Source organism: Nicotiana tabacum, chromosome 5 (genome assembly GCF_000715075.1).
Source record: "Nicotiana tabacum cultivar K326 chromosome 5, ASM71507v2, whole genome shotgun sequence".
In the NCBI taxonomy this organism is placed as follows: domain Eukaryota; kingdom Viridiplantae; phylum Streptophyta; class Magnoliopsida; order Solanales; family Solanaceae; genus Nicotiana; species Nicotiana tabacum.
Genome location: NC_134084.1, coordinates 86995707 through 87021898, shown reverse-complemented (window position 1 = coordinate 87021898; position 26192 = coordinate 86995707). Strand labels below are relative to the sequence as shown.

The 26192-nt window shown below is 38.7% G+C and overlaps 1 protein-coding gene across 1 annotated transcript; it reads right to left on the bottom strand.

Annotated features, from left to right (window-relative positions):
• Positions 1–19334: 19334 nt before the first annotated feature.
• LOC107769776 (zeatin O-glucosyltransferase-like) lies at positions 19335–21044 on the bottom strand. The gene has a single exon (XM_016589029.2). It carries the CDS (start codon positions 20972–20974, stop codon positions 19520–19522), a length of 1455 nt encoding a protein of 484 aa, XP_016444515.1. The 5' UTR covers positions 20975–21044; the 3' UTR covers positions 19335–19519.
• Positions 21045–26192: the final 5148 nt, after the last annotated feature.

Here is a 26192-nt window from a genome sequence, read left to right as displayed (position 1 = left end):
CTATACATGCCTAAGGGCACAGTGTAAGAGCCACCATCGCCAGCTTCACGACCCTCAGGGCCATATACCTAAAAGGTCGCTTCGACCCAAGGAGTAAGAGTCATTATCATCCGCCCATGCAGGCACAAAAGATAACTTGAGGGTCAATTAAGATCGAGTCGCAACCCAACTCAGAGACTAAACCCAAAATGGTTAAAATACAAATGCCCAAGGGCAAGGCATAAGAGCCATTGTCATCCGCCCATGCAGGCACAAAAGATTGAAGGTCAAGTAGGCTCGAGTCAAAACCTAACTCGGAGACTAAACCCAAAACAGTTGAGCAAAGCATAAGAGTTCTAACGCCAGCTTGCGTTAGAAGCCGCATTAACCGAGCATGAAAGAGCCTCCGGGCATGCCTGATGAGCTCCAAAAACGTATTACGAATCTAAGGATTCTCGCCAAACTCTGAAACCAGCCCGCCTGGTCAAAAGCAGAGCAGAAAGGGATACATAAGAGATAAAGCTTCAGGTTTTCTCTTATTTTCATACGCAAAAGGTACGTTCTCCATCTACAAACGCGCACTGCAAATATCACGTATAAAATGGCAAAATCTACGCTCCCCTTCATAAGGCTACGGCCTGCCAGCCCCATCTTCACTCTCCACAGCATCGGCAAGAAGTGACCGAGCATCACGCTTATCCGCCCTCGCTCGAACCAGCTCTCCTAGGGGAACAAAACCCCCGGCGCCGATCTCTTCAAGTACTTATCTTCAGGATCTGCAATGAACATATTTCTCGACCCTCTTTTCACGATCGAGGTCCCTCTTCAACTCGACTTGGGCATCAGTAGCGTTCTTCAAATGAATCGCCATCTCCTGATCAGCCTTAGTCCGGCTTAATGCTGCTTCAGCCCGAGCATCAACGATCTCAGCCCTGACCTTCGAATGTTCGGACTCGACCTTCGTGATCATATCCGCTTGAACTGAAGCATTATCACGAGCCAAGCGGAGTTGGACTTCGAAGACAGGAACTTTAGCCAAGGCACCCTTCTTTTCTGATGCTTGGGCCTGAATCTGAGCTCCTAGCTCGCCACAATCGTTCCTAACTCGGTCAGCTTCACCCCTGAGGTGCTCCAGAGCCTCTACCTTTTTCAGCAACTGAGATAGGTAAGAAGTTAACCTAAAAGGTTAAAAGGTGAAACACATACCATGAGAAGTTACCTGCTCCATCGAATAGCTCTCGTAACTCGAGCTCCAGTATGCCTCATATTGCCAGTGCATCAACTCAACTTCCTTATCCTCGCAGAGGATCCTGAGGGACCTACCCTCGACCAGAACTTTCCGAAGCCTAGCCCCATGATGGAGCAGCTCAGGCCTAAGCCTGTCAAAGGCCTACAGAAGAAAAACTCAATAAGGAAGGGAAGACACGAGATGCGAAAGGCCTATGCCAAAACTCACCACGAAGTGATGCCGGCGGACTTCTTCGAAGGCCGAGCACACTTTTGTTGGTCCAGTCCCCTTGATCCTAAAAGAACTAACCCTAGTCGAAGCATGATCACTCGGGGGAACTACCGCTTCGAAATCGGAGACTTCAGGAACAACAGGCTCAGACGATGTTTTCTCCTCGAAAATGCGAACCCGTTTAGACCTACTAAAAGCTCCTTCGCACTACGAGTGCATATCTCGTTTATCACCATCGTCCCTTGGCTCGAAAGTCAGGAACTACTCCCCCTCTCCGGAGGAGCACAACCTCGCCACTGGGGACCTTCTGATACATACGACGGCAAGGTCAATACATAAAAAGAGGAAAATGTCATCTCAAATATACGAAGGCTAAGGTAAAAGCAGCGTACGCGCATACTTTGGTATTTCGCTTCCCATCTGCCCCGGGACACAGCTCGCCACCTACGCTCGTCGCAAGTCGAATGGATCGCCATCCTCCGGACCCAGTCGGGCAAATCGAGAACTTCGCCTGGCGCCCATGAAGTTGTAGCAGGAAAGGAGAAAGACACAACTACTAAATCCGCTCTCGCCATAGGCAGAACTAGTAAAGCACGGGGAGAGCCACCTAAGAGTATAGCTCTATTCTCCAATAAATAATGCGGGTTCCTAAGGTATAATACCAGCAGTCAGCACCCGGGTGAAGCGAATTGTCCATGCCTGGTCTCTATTATCCTCGACAACAACAACAAAGGGCTTAATAAACCAGCACCATGAAGTCAGCAGACCTCGATGATCCCGAGGACCGGGGGGGAGTTCTCCCCTCCCTATCAGATTAACCCCGACATAGCCGTCGTAGCAATTGCAAAGTTGAAGAGCTAAGAGGCAAAAAGATGGACAGACGTGTCAATACCGGAAACATGGTCCAGAAAGAAAATGGCAACTGCATAGGACGGGGAAACCCCTGAGAAGGCGGCAACAACCTCATATTATATGTGGGAAAGGCGGCGACGATTCGCCTACTTCAAAATCAATCAGGAATGGCAACCGATAGCCTTCTCTCCGTCCTCGAGGCGGTACCCGACGTCGAGGACCTCCACCAAAGTAAGGCTGCACTCCGGAGAGCCGCCAACGCCTTCGCCAACACAAGGGTGGCACATGACTTCGAGGATCTCCATCAAAAGGAACCAGGCTATGAAGAGATGAGCATTTTTTCTTTGAACATCGCCCGTACAGACCTGGCTCCGAGTGACGTCCAAGGTCGGACAAACCCCCCTTTCAGAATCTATCTACAGCACCGTAAGACTACTCAGACTAAAACATGCTTCAAGATAGTCCTAGAGCGAGCAAGACTTCGCTCGAAGACTGCTTTCAAGAAATCACAAAGCAGCCTCCGCCCACGGGTCCCCGAGAAAATTTCTTCTCAAAGGTTATTACGGAACACAACTGGTGAGTCACGACCCCGAAGCCCAAGACATTATTCTCATTTTCGCACAAAGTCAGGGTCCCGGTGGCCCGAGTTTATCGGCCTTATTCGGGTTAGATCCAAGGAACCACAAAAGACCCCGTGCGAAGCAGTTTCCATCAACCGAAGGCTGGAAGAAATATTCGCATCCGGGATCAGTATTAGCAACAACACACAGGATCATGCATTCGGCGCCTCCGCGAACATAAAAGAAATACGGCAAGTATCAAAGGCAGGAGTCAAGAAAATATCTTTGTATTCATAATGTTTTCTTACAATGGCCCTCGGGGAGTCCTCACATATGATTACAAAAGCCCGCAAGGGGATCCTTACACAGAAACAAAGAAGCAGAAGGGTGTGCATACAACAAAGTCTAAGAATCTAGCCTATTCCCAAAGGTGCGTCCTCAATAGCGACATCTTCGGCATCATCTCCTCAGTCGCGCGACCTCAAAGACAAAATCTTCTAAGCCCAATCCCCCCGGGAATCTCATCTCGACCCTCCCGGAATGGCATCTTCAAAAGGGAGGACATAGAAGAGGAAACCGATGGAGAAGAGCAAAGTGACGAAGGAGAAGCCGAAAGGAGACAAGAAGTGGGTGGGTGAAAAATCTGGCTAGTATGAACTACGCCAGTACTGCTATTATAAAGCCACTTCTTGAGACGTTGCCCTGGCCTGGGAGGCGATAGCCAGAAGAAAGTGCCGCCATACCCCAAGGAATCCAAATGGGGTGTAATATGCCAAGCCGAGGAAGGAGGGTGAGCAGCGGTGTATAATCCGAGCCCCCTCTTGAGCAGTAGTGTATAATCCAAATACTTCTTCGGGTCGGAGGAAATCGGTCCTCTGCTTCATCGCCCCGGGCTCACGGAGATAGCACCAACACCAACAATAACAATAATAACAACAATAACAAAAACATCGAGGCAGCACAACTCCATCCAACCAGAGAAGGTCCGGGTGACAGGCTGTAGCACGCATGATGTCGTCGTAAAATCTTGAGGCCATGAGCCTCAAACATGGCGAAACAACAAAGAATAAAGATAGCAAGAAAGGAGGAAAGGATGGATATCGGAGGAAGCTTGGATGAAAAATTGATCACAAGGCGCCCCATTTATAGAGAAGAAGGGCAAGATAACCGACGATGCCATTATCGCCCTCGAAAAACTTAACGATAGGCGCATTCAATGCGTTCATGGGAGCAGAATCAATGGCAACATTATGACCCCGAAGAATGAGGAATCACGACACGTCGAACGACCTTGAAAAAGAGAAACGGTGAAACGTTTCGGCACTCACGAGGGGTTGCGTCATCAGCACAATGTCATTATGGGAGCCTATAGAGTGGGATGTCAAAATTATTTCTTATCGCTTCTCTCTGAGAAACGCGGAGACTATCTGTGTACGGTGAAATCAGGGGGACCTATTTCTCGTTAACAAAGTGCTTCAGGAGATCGCCTCGGAGACTCGAGACCTCGAGCGGAATACTTCCCTCAAGATCTGTCGACACCCGGCCTGGAAATAATATTGGCCGAGACCCCGACGAGCATGGGAGTCTTCCGAAGAATGCATCCGGAGCCGATTAAGTCTACCTGGGCAGCCTAACGTTAGTCTACGTATACGTCATGAAGCTAGTTAGCTGTCACATCCCACTTCCTTTATCACTCAACGTATCTTGTACTAAGTTTGGATCCCCCCTCCCTCTTGTAAAAGGAGAATCATTAACACTCTGTAAGGGGCACTTCAACTATTCTTCAGAAGATCAATAACATTTCTCTCTCTTTTCTCTCTAACTCACTCGCCCGAGGCTACTCTTTTCATTTATTGCTTTCATACTTGTTCTTAATTTATTGCTTGATATTGGCCATAAAGAGCCTTCTTTAATTATATCTTAATTGTTATCCCCTTCCCGGTTACCCCCGATAGCTCGAGCTTAAGCCGGGTATCGACCTCGAGGCCTTTCATCGATCAGTCCGAAGCCCGGGCAGCAGGCCCATCGGTTTGTTTATTGCCCCGTTTTAACTTGTATTGCGTCATTAAACCTCATACGCTTAGCATCAACTGCTCTAGCAACTAACATAAAAATAGATCACGTATTTTTAGAGTCTCATTTACAAATTCAATTGTTATTACCATTTTCACGGTAAACAATCACCCTTCGTGCATTAACACTCACAAAATCATATCACGACATCACCCTTCGTGCATTAACACTCACAATAGCAAGACACGACTTTACCCTTCGTGCATTGACACTCTTCCTCACCTAAACAATGAGCATCAACAAAAAGGGAGATATAAACATCAAGAACAAGTCTTACGTCAACATTCGGTTCCACAATACCAGCCTCAACTTTGGGCCAATACTCAATCAATACCAAAATCCGTACACATAATAAGATTGATCAACACAACGATTATCTAGTTTAAGAATGATTAATATGATCAAGGAAAGCAACAAATACAAGAATAAGACTCACTCGAATGTTATGACTCGACAACAACGCATATGCACTTGTCACATCAGCTATAGGTTGTACCTAACAATCAAATACGTAGCAAATAAATAAATAAGACCAATGTTAATCACGACACTTACCTCGCTCCAACGAGGATCGGCGAAACAGAAAAGGGGCAGGTAATGAGCATATGGATTCTATTTATGGTATCAAATTTAAATTGATGATCTTTTCATGATCTGATAATTAGAAATGTAACGATTCTATTTTAGGTGTCAAAACCAAATTTGGTAAGTGTATCCGAAACCTTATAAAAGCTGCCCTCGTGACAATTTGACTCTTCCAAAGGTAGGGGTCTAATCATTATAAACATTATTGCCCTACATGCCCTACACTCCCGCGCGATTCATTACTTAAACAATCATTGAACTAATGAAGGTAGATGAATAAGTTACTTTTTTGTTTAAATCAGAAAAGCTAGTTATCATTGTTCTTTGACTCAACATATCTTCTTCTTTTTTTTCTTTTTGGTTATTTTACTCAAAAGATCATTCAAGCGAGAAAGTGATACATTCAAACTCTTTTTAATGATGTGGCGCTTTCTTTTTTAAGCCAAAAAATAAAGAATATTACATCTAACTTATTTTAACCAAAAACATATATTCGATCCAAGACCCAATTAAATTTCTTTATATGATAAACAAATGCTTAGGGTGTAACGCTATCAAATACCAAGAAAAGTGATTTGCTCATACGATAAGAGAGTGTATCCACGCTCTTTATCACATCAACATCCAAGAGAACAACAATTGTCAAATAGCATACTTTAGGGGGCTAATTAAAACTATAAAATTAAAACTATAAATAGTTTAAAGATGCAATTAATTATTCGTGCCAAACTTAAGAGTTTTTAGGTATTCTTCTTAAAAAAACCCAAAATTAAAATTTTTGGAATTTGTGATTTTTAAATATTTCATGTTATTTTTATAATTATCAAATTAAAGAGGGCCATTATGGGTAAAAATAAAAAAAATTAAGTAAAATTCAGTTGAAAATAAAAAGATACAATTCTTTTTTTAATGAAATAATAAAAACCTAGTGCCACATAAATAAAGAGATTACTATAGCTTAAGTTATATATTTGATAGCATAATTTTTTTTTAACACGATTAGTATAATTTTGGAACTTGTAATTTTAAACCTATCGTGATATTTGTATGAATATAAAAGTATATTATTTAGAATAAAATAAAAGGTTTAATGTTACATAAAATATAAAAATCAATTATTGTCTTTGGAATATAATGGGCTAATAAATAAAATGATGTCACTTAAAATAAATAGAAGTACTATAATTTAAGTTATATATTACAATAAATTACATTATTACAACAATTAAGCCACTGACAAATGATCCGTGAGTTCGGATCTCGCCACATGCAAATCTGCGTATTGCATCTGATGAAAACATATCTTTGTCTAGGTATCTAATACTTTATTTATGTATAGAGACTCAAATATAGTTGTGAATGATAGTGTAATTTTTATAAGCTCTGGTCTCTGGCTTTGCTTAAGAATTTGCGACTTAGGGTGTGTTTGGCATGTAGGAAAATATTTTTCGAAAAATATTTTCCAATTTTCCCATGTTTGGTTAGCTTACATGTTTTGAAAAACATTTTCCTTATGAACTCAAAATGTTTTCCTTATCAAGAGAAGGGAAAATATTTTCCAAAACTCCTTCTCAACCTTCCCCACCATATTCCCCACCCTCACCAACCCACCCCACGCCCCCACACTCGCCCAATCCCCACCCCATCCCCTCTCTCCAAAAACGTTTTTTGTTTCTTTTCAAATTTAGTTTTTTTCATCACCACCCACCCTACCCCCTCACCCCACCCCACCCCCACCCCGCACAATTTTTTTTTTACTTTTTTTTTGTAATTTCAAATTTCTATTTTTTTTTCGTTTTTCTGCCCCTCCCAGAAAAAATATTTTTTCTCCCCCTCCTTCCCCGGGAAAAAATAATTTTTTTAATATTTTTACAGTTTTAGTTTTTTCATCTTTCGGTTTACAGTTTCGAAATTTTACAAGTTTCAAAGTTATGAGCTCGGAGGTTTACGTGTTTGGAAGTTTACAGGTTTAGAAATTATGAAGTTTGCGGTTTCGAAAGTTTAGCGGTTCAAAAGTTTATGAAATTTGTGGGTTCAGAAGGTTGTTTGTTCGAAAGTTTATGGCTTCATGTTTATTGTATCTAAATTATTTATAATACTCTTGAGAAGTTATTTTCCTTAATTTGCGTATCAAACACCAGAAAATGAATAAGATACTACTTGATTTCCAAGGAAATATTTTTTAGAAAATATTTTCTATGGAAAACATTATCCGTTATACCAAACACACCCTTAAATTGGCATATGTAGGAAAATGATTTTCACTCATTTGTAATAATGGAGTTTCATATTCTCATATAATAGGTAAATAGTTAACCTTGTATTCCTAGCAAACCTGTTTATCGGGCGGGCTGTGACGGGCTGAAGGGGAAAAAAACCAGCTCGTTCGGTTAGCGGGCGGGCTGTTTAGCGGGCTGGGGTAACGAGCTGGTGGCGGGTTGGGAAATTTCGGGTTTTTTAGGGCCCGTTCGGGTTCGGGATAATCGGGTTCGGGTGGGCTGGGCTAATGTACATTTTTCTTAATTAAATTTTATTTTTCTTATTCAATGTTATTGATACTTAAGTATTTGCAAACTTTTAAGGCTTAGGATTAAACTTTGAAGTTTAAAGTTTTAAATTTGAAATTTGTATTTTAAAATTATAAAATTGAAATTAGAAAGTAAGTGTCTACAGAAAATTATTTAATAAGATCAATAGGCAATATGTAAGGAACAAACTCCGAAGGCTTTCATTTTATATTCTTAATACTTCAAATTAATTTGCAAGTTCTTTTTTGATTTTTTGATTTTTGAACTTGCAAATTAAAAGTTTACAACAACTATAAAAAATAAGAAATCGTACATCACATATTTTGCATCATTTTTGTAAGTTCTTCCATGTCACCCCGGCTCATAACGGGCTGCAACCCGTTAACACCCCGTTAACGGGTCACGGGCTACGCGAGTTCGGTGCACCGTTGAGCTGAACGTGTTCATCCAAAACCCGATTCCCCTACCAATCCGTCCCAGCCCGCCCTATATGCTACAGTACCGGGCTAAACCGGGCTGAACCGAGTTGAAGCGGGTTAAAAACGGGTCAGCCCGATCCGATTAACAGGTATTATATGTACTTTATAAAATCTCATTGTATTGGGAAAAATTAAGTTCATATATGGAATTTATTGTAAGATGACACATCATGACACGTGAACCAGCCAAAGGGTGATAGTTGGCAAAGAATAATCAAAGAGGCACGAGTTTCAACAGGCATGAACAGATATTCAGGAAAAACAAGAAAGATAAATCGAACTTCTTTATGATCGAAGAGAATGAATATGATAGCAAAAAGGTATAGTTACGTATTGTTAGGCATTAAATACGGAAAACGTTAGAGAAGAAGTATTGACTCAAATATGATTACCAATTGTAACGTTACATTAAATGCCATTAATTGTCAATAATGGCTCAATTATGACAGAAACAGAACGTATTACCTAGAGGTAGCTATAAAAGGAGAAAACTGGTCATTTGTAAGGATACGAAATACTATTGAAATACATTGATATTTAGTTATTATTTGTCAATTATTCTTATTTCTATTCGATTATCAGTAACCCGAGTTCTTCTAAAATAAGCTTTGACCAAAATCCCAGTTTTTAGTTAAACAAATTGGTTCCGTTACCGGGAATCTGATAATCATTTACTTTCTTAGTCAAATCCTTCATCAAAAAACTGGTCATGTCGAATGTCAACGACAATAACCAACATAATTTACCACCCCAAGATCCTCAACATCAGGAGAATGATGCAAATGACAGGACCCCACTTCCCTCACCACGTGATTCACAACGATAGTCACAAGAGGGAACTCCAGATGGCTCTGAAACAAATAACGTGGTTGCAAACCAAAACAGATTTGAGGCGAATCAAAATGTTGGAGTTGCGAACGAACAAACACTCGATGATTCTCTGAAGAATCTAATTGCTTAGCAAGTTAGTAATGCTCTCCGGGCTTTTACCAGCCAGTTACCAGTTGCGCCACCAACACCAACTCCGAATCATAATACTTTGGAAACCCACGTTCTGGGCTCGTTAATTCTGGCACTGGTAGAACTCCTAGCGAGTCTCGTGATGGCAAACCAGGTAACATAGTTAATTCTGATGTACAAAATTTAGTTCTAACCTTGCAGAAGCAGCTCAAGGAGCAAAACGATCGCATAGAGCAAATACCTGGAGTACCGCCTGTGATCAAAGGAATAGACATGGATAAATACTCACAATAACCATGGAAGTCTAGTGCTTCTCCTATGCCAATCTCGAAGAAGTTCAAGATGCATGATATCACAAAAGCATGATGGCACAACTGATCCACGAGACCATGTGACTACATTCACAACTGGTGTGAAAGGCAACGATTTAACCAAACAAGAAATTGAATCAGTATTGGTTAAAGAATTCAGTGAAACACTCACCAAAGGAGCATTTAAATTTTATTCTCTCATACCCGAAAATTCTATAAATTCTTTTGCTGAGCTTGCAGATTAATTTATCAAAGCACATTCGGGAGCTCAAAAAGTTGAAAAAAGAATGGAAGATATTTTCAAAATCAAGCAAGGAGATTCAGAACTGCTTAGAGAGTTCGTGGATAGGTTCCAGCTTGAAAGAATGACGTTACCACGCGTATCTGATAACTGGGCAGCTATGGCTTTTGCCAGTAATTTGAATGAGAAAAGCTCAGAAGCCACGAGACGACTCAAGGAAAGTTTGCATGAATTTCTAGAAACAACCTGGAATGATGTTTACAACAGATACAACACGAAGCTAAGTATAAAAGAAGACACTATCTCCCGATCTTAGAAAGAGGAGAAGGTAAGTTCGAGACGTGCAGAAACCGAAAAAGGGTCCGCTAAAAATAGATACGAACCATATATGGGCCCAGTAGAAAAAGACTCACGATCAAAGCAGGATAATTCAAGGTATGATCATAGATCGAGGAATAGAGAGTCGGGTTCATCATTGAGGTTTGGAAATGATCGAAACACCGAGAGACGCGAGATAATGATAGGAACTTCAAGGTAAGATTTGGCGGTTACAATTTTAATGTCAGCACTTCAGAGTTAGTAGCCGTATTAAGAAGCATGGGTGATAAGGTGCGATGGCCAAAAGAAATGAGATCAAATCCAAACAGATGTAATCCTGATCACTGGTGCGAATTCCACAACGATCATGGTCACAAAACAGCAGATTGTAGATTGCTACAAGGAGAAGTCGACCACCTATTAAAGCAAGGGTATCTCACCAAATTATTTAGTGAAAAAGGTAAGCAAGCTTACATGAAAAATAGGCAGGATCCCCCTAAACCTCCTTCTCCCAAAAGAACCGTTAATGTTATAAGCGGGGGCGAAGAAATCAACGGCATGACATATACAACAGCCAATAAAGTTTCCAAAGTTACAATTACCCACGGGAAGCGGGTCCGACATATTTTGGAGGAAGAAAGTATTACATTTGATGATGCAGATGGCGTGCTAACTCCATACAACAATACGCTGGTAATATCTCTACTTGCACATGATACTAATGTGAAACGAGTTTTGATTGATCCAGGTAGTTTCGTGAACATTATTTTGCTAAGAGTACTAAACGAGATGCAAGGTGAAAATAAGCTAGTACCTAAGGCACATACTTTGTCTGGATTCGACAATTCAAGCGTTGTGACAAAAGGGGAGGTAACACTTACAACATTCGTAGAAGGGGTTGTCAAAGATACGAAGTTTCAGGTGGTAGAGATGGAAATGGCTTACAATATGATTCTCGGGAGACCGTGGATCCACGAGATGGATGTTGTTCCATTTACCTTACATCAAGTTATTAAATTTCCATCACCATGGGGAATACGTCAAATCCGTGGGGATCAACAAACATCCCGTAGCATCAACTCTGTAGCAGATTCAAGTATGAAAAATGAAGAAAAGTAGCAAATACAGAATCCAGTTCAGGATACCACGACACAAGCCTCAACTGAACAAGGGTGAACAGATGTGGACTCAAGGCCCGATTCCATTCAAGAACCAGAAGAAAATGAAAATATCAAAACAACGATTGAAGAACTAGAGGCTGTAGAGTTATTTGCACAATGGCCCTAAAGGAAAGTCTACATTGGGGCCAACTTAAGCCACAACATGAAAGGTAAGTTGATTGAATTTTTAAAAACTAATGTGGATTGTTTTGCCTGGTCCCATTTTGATATGATAGGAATACCCCCGGAAGTAATGACTCACAAGTTAAATGAAGACCCACGTATCCACCTGTTAAACAAAGAAGAGAAAGCAGGGGACTTTCAAAAATCAGGTGATTCAAGATGAGGTTCAAAAACTATTAAATATTGGGTCTATCCACGAGGTAAAGTATCCTAATTGGTTAGCCAATACTTTAGTAGTACAAAAAAAGAATGGAAAATGGCGAGTTTGTGTAGATTACACCGACCTTAACAAAGTTTGTCCTAAAAATTCTTTTCCACTATCACATACAGATCAACTAATTGATACTACTGCAGGACATGAATTGTTAAGTTTTTTAGATGCGTATTCAGGGTATAATCAAATCAAAATGGATCCCCTAGATGAAGAAAAAACTTCATTTATAACAGACAGGGGGACTTACTGTTATAAAGTAATGCCCTTTGGTCTCAAAACCGCTGGTGCCACGTATCAAAGATTGGTGACCAAAATGTTCCAAGAACATTTAGGAAAAACTATGGAAGTCTACATAGATGATATACTTGTTAAATCTCAACAATCAGGGGATCATATATCACACTTGTCTGATACATTTCAGATCTTACGAAAATTAAATATGAAGCTAAATCCCCAGAAATGTGCATTCGGCGTGTCATCAGGTATGTTTTTGGGTTTTCTTGTTTCTAACCGTGGTATTGAAGTAAATTCCACGCAGATTAAAGCCATTGAAGAAATTCCTGACATACTTATAAATAAGAAAGAGGTGCAAAGACTAACGGGAAGAATTGCAGCCTTGGGAAGATTTATTTCCAAGTCATCAGAAAAATGTTTAAAATTCTTTTGGCTCTTAAAAAGAAAGACTAGTTCGAATGGTCCGAGGAGTGTCAACAAGCGCTCAAAAACCTGAAGGCATACCTGTCAAATCCACCGTTGCTAGCAAAACCAAAGGATGGGGAAAGGTTACTTATCTATCTAGCTATTTCAGAAGTAGCGGTGAGTGCTGTTTTAGTTCGTGAAGACCAAGGTAAACATCCTCCAATTTATTATATTAGCAAATCATTATTAGATGCGGAGATGCGATATCCTCAGTTAGAAAAGCTTGCACTTGCACTAGTCATGACATCTAGAAAACTAAGGCCTTATTTTCAATGCCACCCTATTTCCATAGTAACTGCTTATCCATTGCGTAATATATTACACAAACATGAGTTATCAGGTAGGTTAGCCAAGTGGGCCATAGAATTGAGTGAATACGACATCACATATCAACCTAGAATCGCGATAAAATCTCAGGTGTTAGCAGTTTTTTTGGCTGATTTTAGCCATGGGATACAACTAGAAGCTGAAAAGGAACTAAGAGTGTTCAATGGTCTAATCCGGGAATTTGAACCTTATTTACTGATGGCTCATCTAATGTGAAGGGGGCAGGTTTAGGAATTGTTTTGGTGCTACCTACGGGTGAAACCATTGGACAAACCATAAAATGTCATCCTATAACTAACAATGAGGCAGAGTATGAAGCTGTGATTGCAGGTTTAAAACTGGCACGTGAACTTGGCATTGATCAAATTGTAATCAAAAGCGATTCGTAGCTTGTAGTTAATCAAATGCTGGGGACTTATACAACTAGAGAAATGTGAATGCAGCAATACTTAGAGAAGGTACGAGATTTGGTTAGGCAATTTCAAACTTGGAAAGTTGTGCAGATACCAAGAGAGGAAAATGTCGAGGCAGACACCTTAGCTAATCTCGCATCTGCGGCAGACGTGATGAATAACGAAAATGCTTCTGTAATTCATTTGTTTTATTCATTACTCGATCATGACAAAAATGAGGTAAATTTCAATAACTCAACCTGTGATTGGAGGAATGAGATTGTCGCTTTTTTGCAGTATGGAACCGTCCCTGAAGATAAGAAAAAGGCTCACGCGCTTCGTAAAAGGCTGCTCGGTACTGTTTAAAGAAAGGCAATATTTATCGTAAGATGTTCGATGGTCCCTTAGCAAAATGCCTCGGGCCTTCTCAAATAGAATATGTAATGAGAGAAATACACGATGAGCATTATGGAGATCACGCAGGAGGAAGATCATTAGTAGAAACCACGATTAGAGCAGGCTATTATTGGCCCAAAATGGAAGAAGAAGTAGAAAATTTCGTGGCTAAATGTGATAAGTGCCAAAGATACGGTAACAACATGCATAGACCTGCGGAGTTGCTACATCTGGTTGTTGTACCGTGGCCTTTTATGAAATGGGGGATGGACTTTGTAGGTCCACTACCACAAGCAAAAGGCAATGTAAAATTCCTGCTAGTACTTACTGATTACTTTACTAAATGGGTAGAAGCAGGTGCTTTTAAACAGGTACGAGAAAAGGAGGTCAGAGATTTCATTTGGCGAAATATCATATGTCGATTCGGTGTACCAAAGGAAATTGTATGTGATAATGGCCCGCAATTTATAGGCACTTAAATCACAGAATTTTTTCAAAGTTGGCAGATTAAAAGGATTACTTCAACACCTTACCATCCTGTGGGTAATGGACAAGTTGAATTGACGAATAAAGTCATTATAAACAATTTGAAGAAACGGTTGGAAGAATCCAAAGGTAATTGGCCAGAATTGCTACCTAGTGTTTTTATGGGCATACTGCACAACATCAAAAACAAGCACGGATGAAACACCATTTTCACTGGTGTACGGAGCTGAAACATTGATCCCAGTGGAGATAGGGGAACCTAGCACGAGATATACACAAGCGACTAACGAATCCAATGAAGAAGAAATGCAACTAAACCTTGATCTACTTGAAGGAAAAAGGAAAGCTGCGTTAATAAGGATGGCAGCACAAAAACAAGTCATGGAACGATATTATAATCGGAAAGCTCGCCTAAGATATTTCAAGACTGGGGACTTCGTACTCAAGAAGGTTTTTCAGTCCACAAGAGCGGCTAACGCGGGAAAATTAAGTCCAACTTGGGAAGGACCTTAGAAGATTCATGGTATCGCAAGAAAAGGAGCATACGAGCTGGAAACAATGGATGACAAGATATTACCTTCACATTGGAATGCCGCTTACCTGAAGAGATACTATTTCTAAGGAGTACTCACGGTCAGGTATCCTCATTTTAAAATTTTATTTTTGAATTGTTAAAATTTTATTAACGATTTTAGATGATAAGAAAAAAGCTAACCTGTACTAAATGATGAATTAGGACCTACGAGGCACATGGAAGAGAATAAATTCCCGGTCTAGGGTTACAACTATTCTGATAGAAATTAAGACGGGTTAAGCAGTCTTCATCTATAATCGTACCTCCGAGTCCCGTATGTTTTATTCCTTTTAACTAAAAGGACAAAATAAGAGGAGTAATCAAGTGCTCCAGACTTCATACTTCAAAGCTTAAAAACTTGCGGGACTATATAATATATATATATATATAGGCATATGTATAAAGAAGGCAAAGAAGATTGAGGAATAATCAAAGTTCAAGTCAAAGCCCGAGAAGTTTACTCATTGAATGAGTCAAGTGCAGAGCAAAGTTATGAGCCAATAACATAAAGCCAAAGAAAACCTTATCATAGTTAGGTTAAAGACAATGTACAGAAACGGGTTATAAATAAAAACCTTGTGTTTTGTTTTCTTTTTTCAAATATGTTGTAAAGAAAACAGTTACAAGAAAGTTATAGAAGTTATTTAAATACATGTAAAGATGTTATTTAAAACTTGACAAAGTTCAAATGAAAACTTTATCAAAGTTATTTAAAGAAACATGTGTATTCCTATTTCTTTTATCATACATTTACACCATTATGAAGTTAAGACGTCTTCTTCATTAAGTGTAGAATATAAAAAGGGCCCTATTTTATAAAATTCATGATTAATTTAAATATTCATGAAGTTAAGAAAGCATTTTATGAAATAAAAGTGCAAATTATTCAATAAGTCCTTAAATATAAAGGCAAGAATGAGCAAAACAGAAGTTCAAAATAACTAAGTTAAAATAGAAAACTTCTTAATATTGAAAAGTTTAGACTAAGTATGAACTTAGTCATAAACTATGAGTCACTTATACAAAACGCCCCGAAAACGATATGGGGACTTGATGTTTTCAACAAACCCTCAAATGGGACCAAGGGTTATAACCACATTCCACCAAAAAAAAAGGGAATCATATATTATAAACTTGTCACTGAGGAGTTGAAGAAGGAACCAAAGTAGGGTCACCAGCAGCAGTAGACTCAAGTTGACTTGAAGGAGTTGGAACACTCACCGTACCCATATCATCTTCAATATGTTCAGAAGTTTCAACCACGGGAGAGGGAAAGTCTTGGCCTTGATGAGTCTTTTCAATAGTTTCTCTTATTTTAGCTAACTCAGCTTCCAAGTTAAAGTTCTTTTGGCTAACTTCCACAAGGGTATCATGGCGAGTATTTAAAAATGTCCAACTCACTTCAATTGCAGTCTTATCCTCAAGAATCTCGTAATCTTTCTCCCATTCAGCAATTTCACTTTTAAGCTTCTCATTCTCAGCCAAGGCAGAATCATAAGAAGTTTGAAGAGAAGCACGTGAACTTTCTAAGGAACAAACCTTATCAGAACACTCCCGGAGGTCTTTTTGAGTCTGAGTCTGAGTTTGCACAAGTTCACTGGTATACACTTATTTCTCACTTAAGAGAGCCTTCAACTCTCTGATCTCTTCACTAGCCTTGGAGATTTGCTCGGAAAACGATGTTTCGAGAAGATTCTTGTCTTTACCAGATTGGTTTGAGGAAGCTTTTTCAACCGCCAACTCTGAAGTTAAAACCCTCAACTGCTGCTCTAAGGTGCACTTGCTTTCTTCTAACACTTCCATGTCAATTTGAAGGCTTTCATATTGTTCTCTCCGGTTATCCGCATCAATTTGATACTTATGCATTAATTGCTCCATGTGGGAAACCCTCTTCATCATTTCTGTACCAATGAGGTTGATCTAAAAAAATATATATAGAGAAAGGGTAAGAACCATAATGGAAGAAAGGAATAGTAAATCATTAAAAGGAATACCTTTAATGATGATTGCATTATGTCGTTCATCCAAGTCAAAGAGTTGTGGCTCTCAAACTTGGCTCTCTCGATTGGACCAATTAGGGGTTTCAACCATACATCAGCCCCACCTGATTTTCTCAAAAGATTACCATCGGCAGGAACCTCGATGATAACTTGTTTCATAACTCCACTTCCACTTGAGCAGCCGGGGGGCGGGGAGGGGGGGGGGGTCATCATCGAAAATCACCAAGGTAGCCTCAACAGGCTCGGTTAGAGGAACAAAACAAGAGGGAGATGATTCATCATCTGAAATAATGCGTCTTCTAGCCCGTGGTCTTTTTACCAAAGAACCCCCATCTTGTTCTTCCTCTTTTTTAGAGTCTTGACCAGAAGAAGCTTTCCTTTTCGATGAAGAACCCAAAATTATTTCTTGGGCCCTTTACAAAGAAATTTTGGAAGCTACGACATCCTCAACAGTTATGCCTCGAATGGGAAACCCTGACGAAAATAAGGGTCAAAATAATTTCTAAGTAAAGAAGTGAACAAAAATACAAAAGATATAAAAAGCACTTACCGTGAATTTTCACTTTCCAACCAAACCGATGAGAAAGGTTTTTCCAGGATCTACCTTCCATCGGGGCAACACTTAACAGCTTTCCTACCTAACCACGAAAATTGGGAATTTCATCAACAACTCCCATGGTTGCTGAAAAAGAAGAGGAAATTAAAATGACGACCATCAAAATTGGGAAAGAGGTATGAGAAAGTTATAAAAAAGAAAACTCACGTGCAAAATTCTACTTCTCAAGAAAGGGAACATTCTCGTCACCCACTAAACCAACAGTGGGGGCAGCAACAAATCTGGCATACCAGCCACGATCCTTATCATCTTCTTGACAAACCAGAACTCTTTTACTTCTCGCTACTAAAGTAAAGATTCCTTGACGAAAAATTTTGGGATAATAGAGATGGATCAAATGAAAGAACGTAAAAGGCATGCCAACCATGTTGGCCAAATGCCTCAAGCAAGCAACAACCCTTCACACGATGGGGCCAATTTATCCTAAGCAAATATTGAAAAAGCGATAGAATTCGATGATAACAGGGTCAATAGCATGTTTAAAATTCAACGTGAAAGGGTATGTATAAACAAAAGAAAACCCAATTAAATAAGAAGTGATTCTTTGGTTGGCATTGGGGATTATAATGGGGAAGTCATGACTCCAATGGCAATCTCTACGAACTACAGAAATCAGGCCTTCAGTGATCTGAGTCGGGTAAATGTCAGCATGATCTAAGGAAGACATTTGGTTTCTGATGGACTCTCTATCATTATAAAAAGATAATCCAGCAAGAACAATTTCATCCACAAAAGGTTCACGAAGAGGTTCAGTGGGTTCTTTACTCCTAGATGAAGATCTTTGAGAAAGAGAACCTCTGGTTCTAGAAGGTGGAGTAGATCTCGTCGAAGGAATAGAAGGACCTCGAGAAGATGAAAACCCTAAACTACGAAGTCTTCCTCCTCTCCTACTTCTAACAGGAGCAAGAGGAAAGTTGTCAACGATGGGGACTCTCCGAGGGTTAGAGTTTGAAGAAGACATAGTAGTATGAGGAAGAAGAAAAATAAAATTGAATACTCTAAACCTTTTGTGAAAAAGACAAAGGTAAAAAGTTATATTTATAGTCAGAAGTAACCATCAAAGGAAAAGGCGCAATGATGGAAACGTCATAATGAGAACTGTCGTTTCATAATTGGTGAAGCCTAAAAAAGCCTTAAAAGACGCTGAAAGATTGCAGAATCAACCAGGAGACGCCACGTGTTATGGGCATTAAATGAAAGTGACAGATGAAGCGATAGTTCCAGAGAAGAGTTAATGGCGGCAAATATTCCCGCTTTAAATGAGATCCACTTTCCAAATATTCTATTGATGAATAAATGGCAAGTGGAGGGACTATCTGTATTAGGAAAAATTAAGTTCATATATGGAATTTATTGTAAGATGACACGTCATGACACGTGGACCGGTCAAAGGATAATAGCTGGATAAGAATAATCAAAGAGGCACGAGCTTCATCAGGCACATGCAGATATTAAGGGAAAACAAGAAAGATAAATGCTCGAACTTCTTTATGATCGAAGAGAATGAATCTGATAGCAAAAAATGTATAGATACGTATTGTTAGGCATTAAATACGAAAAACGTTAGAGAATCAGTATTGAATCAAATATGATTACCAATTGTAACGTTACACTAAATGCCATTAATTATCAATAATGACTCAATTATGATAGAAACAAAACGTATTACCTAGAGGTAGCTATAAAAGGAGAAGACTGGTCATTTGTAAGGATACGAAATACTATTGAAATACATTGATTTACTCTGCATTATATTCAGTTATTATTTATCAATTATTCTTATTTCTATTCGATTATCAGTAACCCGAGTTCTTCTCAAATAAGCTTTGACCGAAATCCCAATTTTTTGTTAAACACTACGTACCCATGCTTATATGATCAAATGATAGATTACCCATTGTATATGTTTTACAAATTAAATCAATGCATAAATTGCTCAAGATGACAATTTAAAACATATATTGCTCCATAGTATCAAACAAAAGAGTAGCTTGTCGAGTCACATTTGATCTATTGTCTGCAGTCTTACTTTTATATTTTTATACGAAGTTATTTTCGTGACTTGAACTCGTGATCCCTTGATTACATGACGACAACTTTTACTGTTACGAAATATTATGATCAAACTCATCTGGTAATATGCGCGATGAAAGAATCAAACTCTTTGCGAGTGACACCACCTTCACCCACAGCCTTCTTGACACCAAAACCCAACTCTTCTGCCCTCTTCCTCATCTCCTCTCCTTCTTCCGATGCCATCAAAATTCTCACTGCCATTTCAATCTTAGTGGACACAATTAAATCATCTCTTCGAGCCCAATCCTTTACAACAATCCCAACTTTTAGTATTTTCGTAATCAACACTGTGTTCCTCGGTTGATCCGAATGCATCGGCCATGCTACTATTGGAACTCCCATAGAAATACTTTCTATGCACGAATTCCATCCACAATGACTTAAAAAACCTCCTGTCGAAGAATGTGCTAATATTTCTAGCTGCGGTGCCCAATCTCTTACAATTATTCCTTTTTCTTTCGCTCTCTCTTCAAACCCTTTTGGCAATTCAATTTTTTTAATAAAATCTTTAGAGAAAACATTCTCTTTATCTGCATCTCTCAATACCCAAATGAACTTTTGCTGACTTTTCTCTAAGCCAATTGCTATTTCCTTGATTTGTTCATCAGAAAATGAAGAAGTGGTTCCAAATGACACAAAAATCACCGACTTTGGTACTTGTTTGTCCAACCAAACCAATGACTTGTGTCGTTGTTGGTGGGTCTCTTGGATAACAACAGGATTAAATGGGCCAAGAGCCCACTGCTTTTTGCCTTTACTAATTTGTTCCTTAGACAGCAAATCAAGAAAAGTATGCTCTATAGCTTGTGAGGTGTTATAAATCTTACCAGAATTAAACTTACTATACTCATGTTCAGATTTCATAAACTTCTCAAACTCAGGACTAAAACAACCTTCATTTGAAGGAAGTTCTTTTATCATATCAATACCAAAAGGCCTCCCTATACTTTCCCATACGTACAAAAACAAAGTGAAGGCTGAAACACTGTGGAAAGTGTAAGCTTCTGCATTTGGAATGGTCCGAAAATCTTGAACCACAGACCCCATTAATGAATCATGAATAATAATAATTCTTCGATTTTTATGTGATAGAGAGTGTAATATCTTGGCAACAGGTTTGCGAAGATTAGAGGAAATTTGGGAAGAAGGTGTAAGATGTGAAGGGAATTTGATTGAGGAATTCGAGGGAGAGTTAAAAACTGGGGTTGAAAATTCATGGAAATGAATATTGTTTGTTGATAAAGGGTTAAAACCGTGAGCTCTTAAATTGACTTGATGGCTATGAATTTTAGTGGTAATATAATGGGTTGGTATATTATAAGATGAAATGAGACGAGAGAGATGAAGAAGTTGATTCAAGTGACCTTGTGCTGGAAAAGGAACCACCACAACTACTACTTCTTGTGGCAAAAATTGACCATTTTGGCTATGGTTGCAACTAGGGGCCATTGGGTTGGAAAGAAATATTGCATTGAGTTTTTCTGGTTGGGGGTAGAGAAGCTTCATATTTATAGTGATAAATTGGAAAGTTTGGGTTTCATAGGGGTGGAGTCGTCGGACTTAAATCTCAGGCTGAATCTAATTTGTTCAGAAAAATTTCTTTCCTTTTGACGAAGTAAATTGAGGAAAGGTCATTTTCTATGTGTGATACTTGTTCCTTCTAATTCAACACATGTAAAGTTCTTGGAATTTCATTGTCTATTATGTCGACTTAAAATGTATGATTTGCAAATTGCAAAGGCAAGAGTTTTTCTATTAAAAGTGCAATTTTTCTTGTCCTAAGAGATCGTTTAGTCGTGGTGAGATTGTAATTTAAATCATAGTGTTACGACATCAAATTCAATGATTTCACTTTTAATGACTGGCCAAGCTCTTTACACCCCTACTATAAAGTATCCGAAGAAAAAAGTAAAAGAATTTCTGTTTCGAGTATGACATTTGAATTTTTACAGTTTACTACATACATACATACATACATACATACATACATACATACATACATACATATATATATATATATATATACATACATATATATATATATATATATATATATATATATATATATATATATGTATATATATATATATATATGTATTTATTTTATTTTTTGCAGTTTACTTTTCTTAAACATAAGTCTCAAATTAAATGAAGTTGTCATGAAATCACATTTAGCAAATTAAAAGACGGAAAAATGAAAACAAATATTAATCACATGGCCCAACCCCAACTATCCGTGTTGGAATATTCAATAATCGAAATGCATGTCGACTTGGTGTTTTGCTAGATGGTCACGCATGTGAATGAGGATAAAACTATATAACACTATAGATAGGCGAATAGGCAGCTAAATTATTTTTAATGAAGGAATCATGTTTAATTTTATCATTCGCAATCTGGAATCCAATGAAATAATGGTAGAAGTTTATTCCCATATGATGACTCCGAATCTGTTAGCGTCCTGTTCTACGGTTTAAGGTCTCAAGCAACTTCGTATTATGTGTTATGACTTGTATGTGTAGTCGAGTTCGGTTTTCGGATGATTCGGGATAAATTTGGAAGAATGATTCTTGTTCTAGAAGCTTAAGCGGTAAGAGTTGATCGAAATTTAACTTTTATGTAGACGACCCCGGAATGGTGTTTTGATGATTCCAATAGCTTCGTATGGCGATTTTGGACGTATCCGAATTTGGATTTGGAGGTCCGTAGGTTGATTTGATGCATTTTGGCGAAAATTGGAAAGTTTACGGTTTGGAAGGTTGAGAGGTTTGATCGGGAGTTGACTTTGTTGAAATCGGAAAGTTGACGGTGTGATGTTGGTGCATGTCCTGTTGATCCGCTTCTGCGGGTGAGGGACTCCAAGTGCGAGATTGCATCAGCGGAAGAGTGATCGCAGATGCGAGTTTGAGGCTTTAGTAGGTCATCCGCTTCTGCGGCATCGCAGATGCAATGAGAGGCTCGCAGGTGCAAAGTCTAGGCTACTAAGTGTAGACTGCATGTGCGAGTGTATGGATTGCAAAAGCGAGAGCGCATATGCGCAATTTTGTCCACAAATGCAAAAATGGCTGGGCAAAATGTTTAAGTGTTGAGGGTTTGAAGATTTATTCATTTTTGGAGTTGTAGACGTCGGCTTTGGGTGATTTTTCGTGGGGTCTTCAAGGAATTCATTGGGGTGAGTGTTCTTTACCTGAATCTTATTATATTTCATGAATCCGTTGTTATTTTCATCATTTTATTAGTGATTTAAGTTTGAAATTTGGAGAGAAATTGTGAAAACTTCTTAGACTAAACTTTGGAGATTTGAAAGGTAATTTGAGGCCAGATTTGAGTAATTTTGATATGGTTAGATTCGTTATCGAATGAGTATTCGGATTTAATAATTTTGGTTAGGTTCCGAGGCACGGGCCCGGGGTTGACTTTTTATTTCTCTTTCAAAATCGAAGCTTTACTATCATAAATTATTTCCTATGATTTTTATTTATGATATTAAGTTATTTTGGATAGATTTGAACCGTTCGGAGGTTATTTCACACGAGAATGTCATTTTAGAGTATCAGGGGCGAAGCTACTTTGGTTGAAGGGTGGTCAACTGACCACCCTTCGCCAAAAATTTATACTACATATAAGGTAAAATATTACTTGTTATTGATTAAAAATAGACTTTGAACACCCTTGCATAGCCCACTGGCAAAAGGTGTTAAAAATTTGAATACCCTTATTGAATTTCCTAGCTTCGCCACTATCGGTCTAGCTTCTTTGAGGTAAGTATCTTGCATAATTTTTTGTGGGGGAACTATTCCTTAGGAATTGAGTTATTTGTGCTAATTGTGTCATATGAAGACCGTGTACGCGAGGTGAAGAGTATGTGCTCGGGCTTATTTTTGGGAATTTGACCGTTTTAAGTTCTTAGGTTCTTATGTCTATTAAAAAGGAAGTTGTCTTATCGGGTTAAATCCTCCATTTACTAAATTTATACTTACGTGTCTTATTTGGAGTTGATCGATTCATGTTCTACCCTTGTTGCGAATAAATTCTTATGTGCCTTAATTGAAGTTGTCGCCTATTTTATTGCCATGTTGTCTTTTCCGTAATTGCTCATCCTTAATTGAAGTTATCTATGTCTTTTCCGTAATTGATTATTCTTAGTTGAAGTTATTGATGTCTTCTCCGTAAATGCTTAACCTTAATTGAAGTTATTGATGTCTTTTTCTGTAAATGCTTAATCTTAATTGAAGTTATTATTATCTCTTCTATAATTACTTAACCTTAATTAAAGTCTTGTTATCCCGTTCCTTATTGAGTTATCTATTTTTGGAACCTTTGATTTATGCTATCTCTCTTATCGTCAAGTTGTACTTAAGTGGAATTATTGTTACACATTATATCTCCCCTTGCTGAGCTATTCTTGTTGAAACCATTATTACCTATGGTGTCTTCCATTGTGAGCTCGTTCGTCCGTTTCTTTGTGTTTTGTAGTTCTTATGTTGAGTTACTTGCGTACTCTCGTGTTATTATTTTTGTTGTTGTTGATGTACTCCGTGTTGTTGAGCTGAGGGCTATGCGTGGTTGTGATACTGAAATTGCTTTGAGGAAAAGTTGTGGCATATGGGCTCATGTGGTGAAAGACCTTATATTGTGTTGTTATGTTTTTGGCACACGCGATATTGTTGAGAGGATTTTCAGAGTGTTCGCACGTGAGTTGTCCGTGCTATTGCTATTATTGATATTTGCACATGCGGCGTGACAAGGCGGACTATATATGTAGGTTTGCACATTTGGTGAGACAAGGTGAGAATATTATTATGCACGTGCTGCGAGACAAGGCGGGCATTTACTTTACTGCGCATGTGGTGAGACAAGGTGGGCTATGTCGGGATATGATTTGTGACGACTTGTGATGGCCTGAGGGCATTGTTATTGATGATATTTGTGGTGTGGTGTGCCCACTTCTTGTGTAAGTTATACATTTTACATTTTGTGGTGTTATTTCCTATGAGCCCTTCGTTGTTTCCACTCTTACTTTTAATTTGAGTTGGGATAGAACATTTGCACAAGGATACACATAATTAAACCCATATCGGTTTAAGAAGATGAATTCCGGTGTTAGGACCATTTACATGTACTCTCGTTTACTTGCCTTCTGTGGAAGAGTTATCCTTATGGCACGTGAGTTATTCGTGCGGATATGAGATATTGTCACTCCCTTGGCAGGTGAGTTGTTCGTGCAGTTGCAAGTTGTAATGTGGGTACAAGATGCCAAGAGATTAAGGTTCACGAATTGAGACCCGTGAAATGTGACTATGAGGTGAAGCACCTCGGGAAAATCCTTGAACAAATCTTTTGTGGAAGCGGTTGCTCTTATTGAGTTGTTGCCTGTTTTCTTACTTGGTTTCACTGGACTTAAATTGTATTCATCTCACTTCATAGCGTTATTACCTCTTTGTTCCCTGTTGCTAATTGTTGCTCTTAGTTTTCTATTACACGAAATGTTTTGTTATTATTATCATGCTTAGTTTTATATTGATATTGTCCCCTGTTAGTTTCACATTTATACTTGTACAAGTTATCATGTCTAGTAGGTGTTTTGACTGTTCCTCGTCACTATTCTACCGAGGTTAGTCTTGTTACTTACTTGGTATCACTGTGGTGTACTCATGCTACGCTTTCTGCATATTTTTGTGCAGATTCAGGTACTTCGGAGTTGGTTGATCACTAGCTAGCTGTTCGGGTTTTGCTGTGGAGACTCAAGGTATACATGTCGTCGTTTTCGCAGGCTTCAGAGTCACCTTCTGATATTGTACTTGTACTATTTATTGCTATTTCGGAATAGTTGAAATTAGAAGATTTGTCCTAGTAAACTCAGTAGAGCTTATGACTTGTACTACCGGTTTTCGGATTATTGGCTTGTATAGAAAAAATTCCCGTTTCATATTTAATAGTTGTTGGTTATGTTTGCTATTAATTCAGTAAGTATTAGGCTTACCTAATCCCTAAGACTAGGTGCCATCACGACATCCTTCAGAGGGAAATTGGGGTCGTGACAGAATTGTTAGATACATGTCATTCGCAAAGGCAGATCTAGGATTTCAAGAGGATGAATGTACTATTCTAAAGAGGTGGATCTAGAATATACATTTGATTGGTTTTATTTTAGTCTCTTATCTTAAACCCACTATACTTCTAAAATTATAGGTTCAAAATTACATTATTTTTGAAATTTTACTGATCTGACATATACATCTATACTTCGTATCGAAAACAAGACCATTTGAAGTGACATTTGAACCGTCAATTTCACTTGCAGAGATGCACCCAATAATTATTGTACTATGGAAGTCCTTGAGCATGTGTGCACGCACATATATTTAAGTAAATTTGAAGAAATATAACATTGTTATATATGGTTTAGGAAGAGGCATGGATTCACGTGAACGCATATCCTAAGACCTAAGATACGCCCTTGGTCATTTGGTTTTGTATGCATATTACTTAAACATGATTAAGTAGTATGTATTAAAATCTAATTTTTTTAATTTGATGCAGATACTGAATGCGCATAACTAGTTACCATGAAACGATTAAAATAAAGACCACTACGGGAAGAGTAAAACCAACGTCTTCTTTCCTATTAAATCAAACTAGACATTATTGAATTGGTTTGCTCACGATTCACAGATTTGATTGGTTAGATCATTACTGATGAAATCAGTCTAATATTATATTA

What these genes read in the sequence shown, in the direction of transcription:
- LOC107769776 (XM_016589029.2), bottom strand. Translation starts at nt 20,974, where the DNA reads ATGAAGCTTCTCTACCCCCAACCAGAAAAACTCAATGCAATATTTCTT.